Source organism: Geospiza fortis, unplaced genomic scaffold (genome assembly GCF_000277835.1).
Source record: "Geospiza fortis unplaced genomic scaffold, GeoFor_1.0 scaffold412, whole genome shotgun sequence".
In the NCBI taxonomy this organism is placed as follows: domain Eukaryota; kingdom Metazoa; phylum Chordata; class Aves; order Passeriformes; family Thraupidae; genus Geospiza; species Geospiza fortis.
This window is the reverse complement of record NW_005054504.1, coordinates 794,795-796,283: the sequence shown is the minus strand read 5'-3', so window position 1 is coordinate 796,283 and position 1,489 is coordinate 794,795. Positions and strand designations below refer to the sequence as shown.

At 51.3% G+C, this 1,489-nt stretch overlaps 1 protein-coding gene across 1 annotated transcript in view; it reads left to right on the top strand.

Annotated features, from left to right (window-relative positions):
* The window catches only part of LOC102033738 (probable E3 ubiquitin-protein ligase MID2), a 48,070-nt gene that overhangs the window by 484 nt on the left and 46,097 nt on the right, over positions 1 to 1,489 (top strand). Inside the window, 1 exon segment of the mRNA XM_031063452.1 lies at positions 1 to 220. This exon segment is cut by the window's left edge and continues 97 nt beyond it. Coding sequence (XP_030919312.1) covers positions 1 to 220 — 220 coding nt within the window.

Sequence of the window (1,489 nt, the reverse complement as noted above, 5' to 3'; positions counted from 1 at the left end):
CGCCCCCCCCCCCAACAAGAAGCCCTCCCCCAGCCACCGGCTGGTGGAGCCCGTGCCCGACGCGCACTTCCGTGGACTGACGTGCCTGGAGCACGAGAACGAGAAGGTGAACATGTACTGTGTCGCTGATGACCAGCTCATCTGTGCCTTATGTAAACTGGTGGGCCGCCACCGGGACCACCAAGTGGCATCGCTCAGCGATCGCTTTGAGAAGCTGAAGGTAAGGATGCAGGATTCCTCCAGAGTGCTCGGAAGCTGTCTCTGTGTGGGAGCGGAGGTTGCAGTGAATGTGATGTGAACCTGCGTGGATGATATTTGACCTATATGAAGTTTGAATTCCCTCTCCACCCCCCATGCATTCTGAGTAAGCCTGCAAAACACTTTTCATTCCTTTTTTTTTAAATGAAAAAAAATTACAGCAAGTCCCATCTGAGGTCATGCTGGTGAGGCGTGACTGTGGCAGCAGTCATGTTCCCATTAGAACCCTGCTCATGTCTTTCTCAGCTGCTGCTTCCTCTGGCCTTTCTCCCTTCATGTTCCAGGCTCATTCTGCCCCAAAAGTGCTTTTCTGGGATCTTTGACCTGTTCATGTTCAGAACAAAACCACTCTCTCTGCTCTCGTGTATTTTGGGGGCAGAAGGAATACTTCAATGCTCCAGCAAAAACACAGAACACTTGGGGTTTTTTTTGTGCAGAACAGATTATTTTTTCCTCCTTGTTTTTAAACAAACTGGTGCCTGGAAAGAAATCTTCCTAGATGTCCAGTTTCTTGGGCTGGTTTCCCACCTCCCCATCTCCAGACTCTCCTGAACATGCTGCAAGGTGCCCAGTGCTGTGACTAAACACCCCTGATGGCATGAGGAATGGGATGGGATGTCCTGGGTGTTTCTTCTTCATATTCCAGCCACCAGGTTTGACTTTGGGCTAGTGCTGCCAAATGGGGCCTGGGGAGGCTTGCTTTGCCTGCCTGTCTCTCATCTCATCATCCTCACCTAAGCTTCCCCGGTGTGCAGAGCTGCGCCAGCAGCCGTGTCCATAGTCCAGGACATTCTTTTTCCATGAGGAAATGTCTCAATTAGCAAATTGGAAACCTTCAAAAGCAGTGACCATGTATGTTTGCATGCAATAAAACCTGGGCAGAGAAATTAAAACCCTGGAATATTCCTCCCTGATCCAGCCTGTGCCAGCCAGGCAAATCCTTTTGAGGAAGCCTAGCGGGTTGCCAGAACACTTTTCCCTTTTAAATAAGTCTTAAGTGATTCTGGCCATGGATGGAAGCTCTCTTCTGCTGAAAGCATTCTTCCTGTGCCGTTCATCCTGCCCAGCTCCTCAGTCTCTGCAGGGCTGGAGCTGCTGGGGGAGCAGGGCTGAGGGTGGCCACAGCTGCCTGGAGAAGACCTCAGTGTGTGTCCTTCTTCTGGTTCATCCTCCAGCACATCCCTGCCTCTGGCTGTGCATTGGTGGGGCTGGTTTTGGGTGTCTCTTTCCC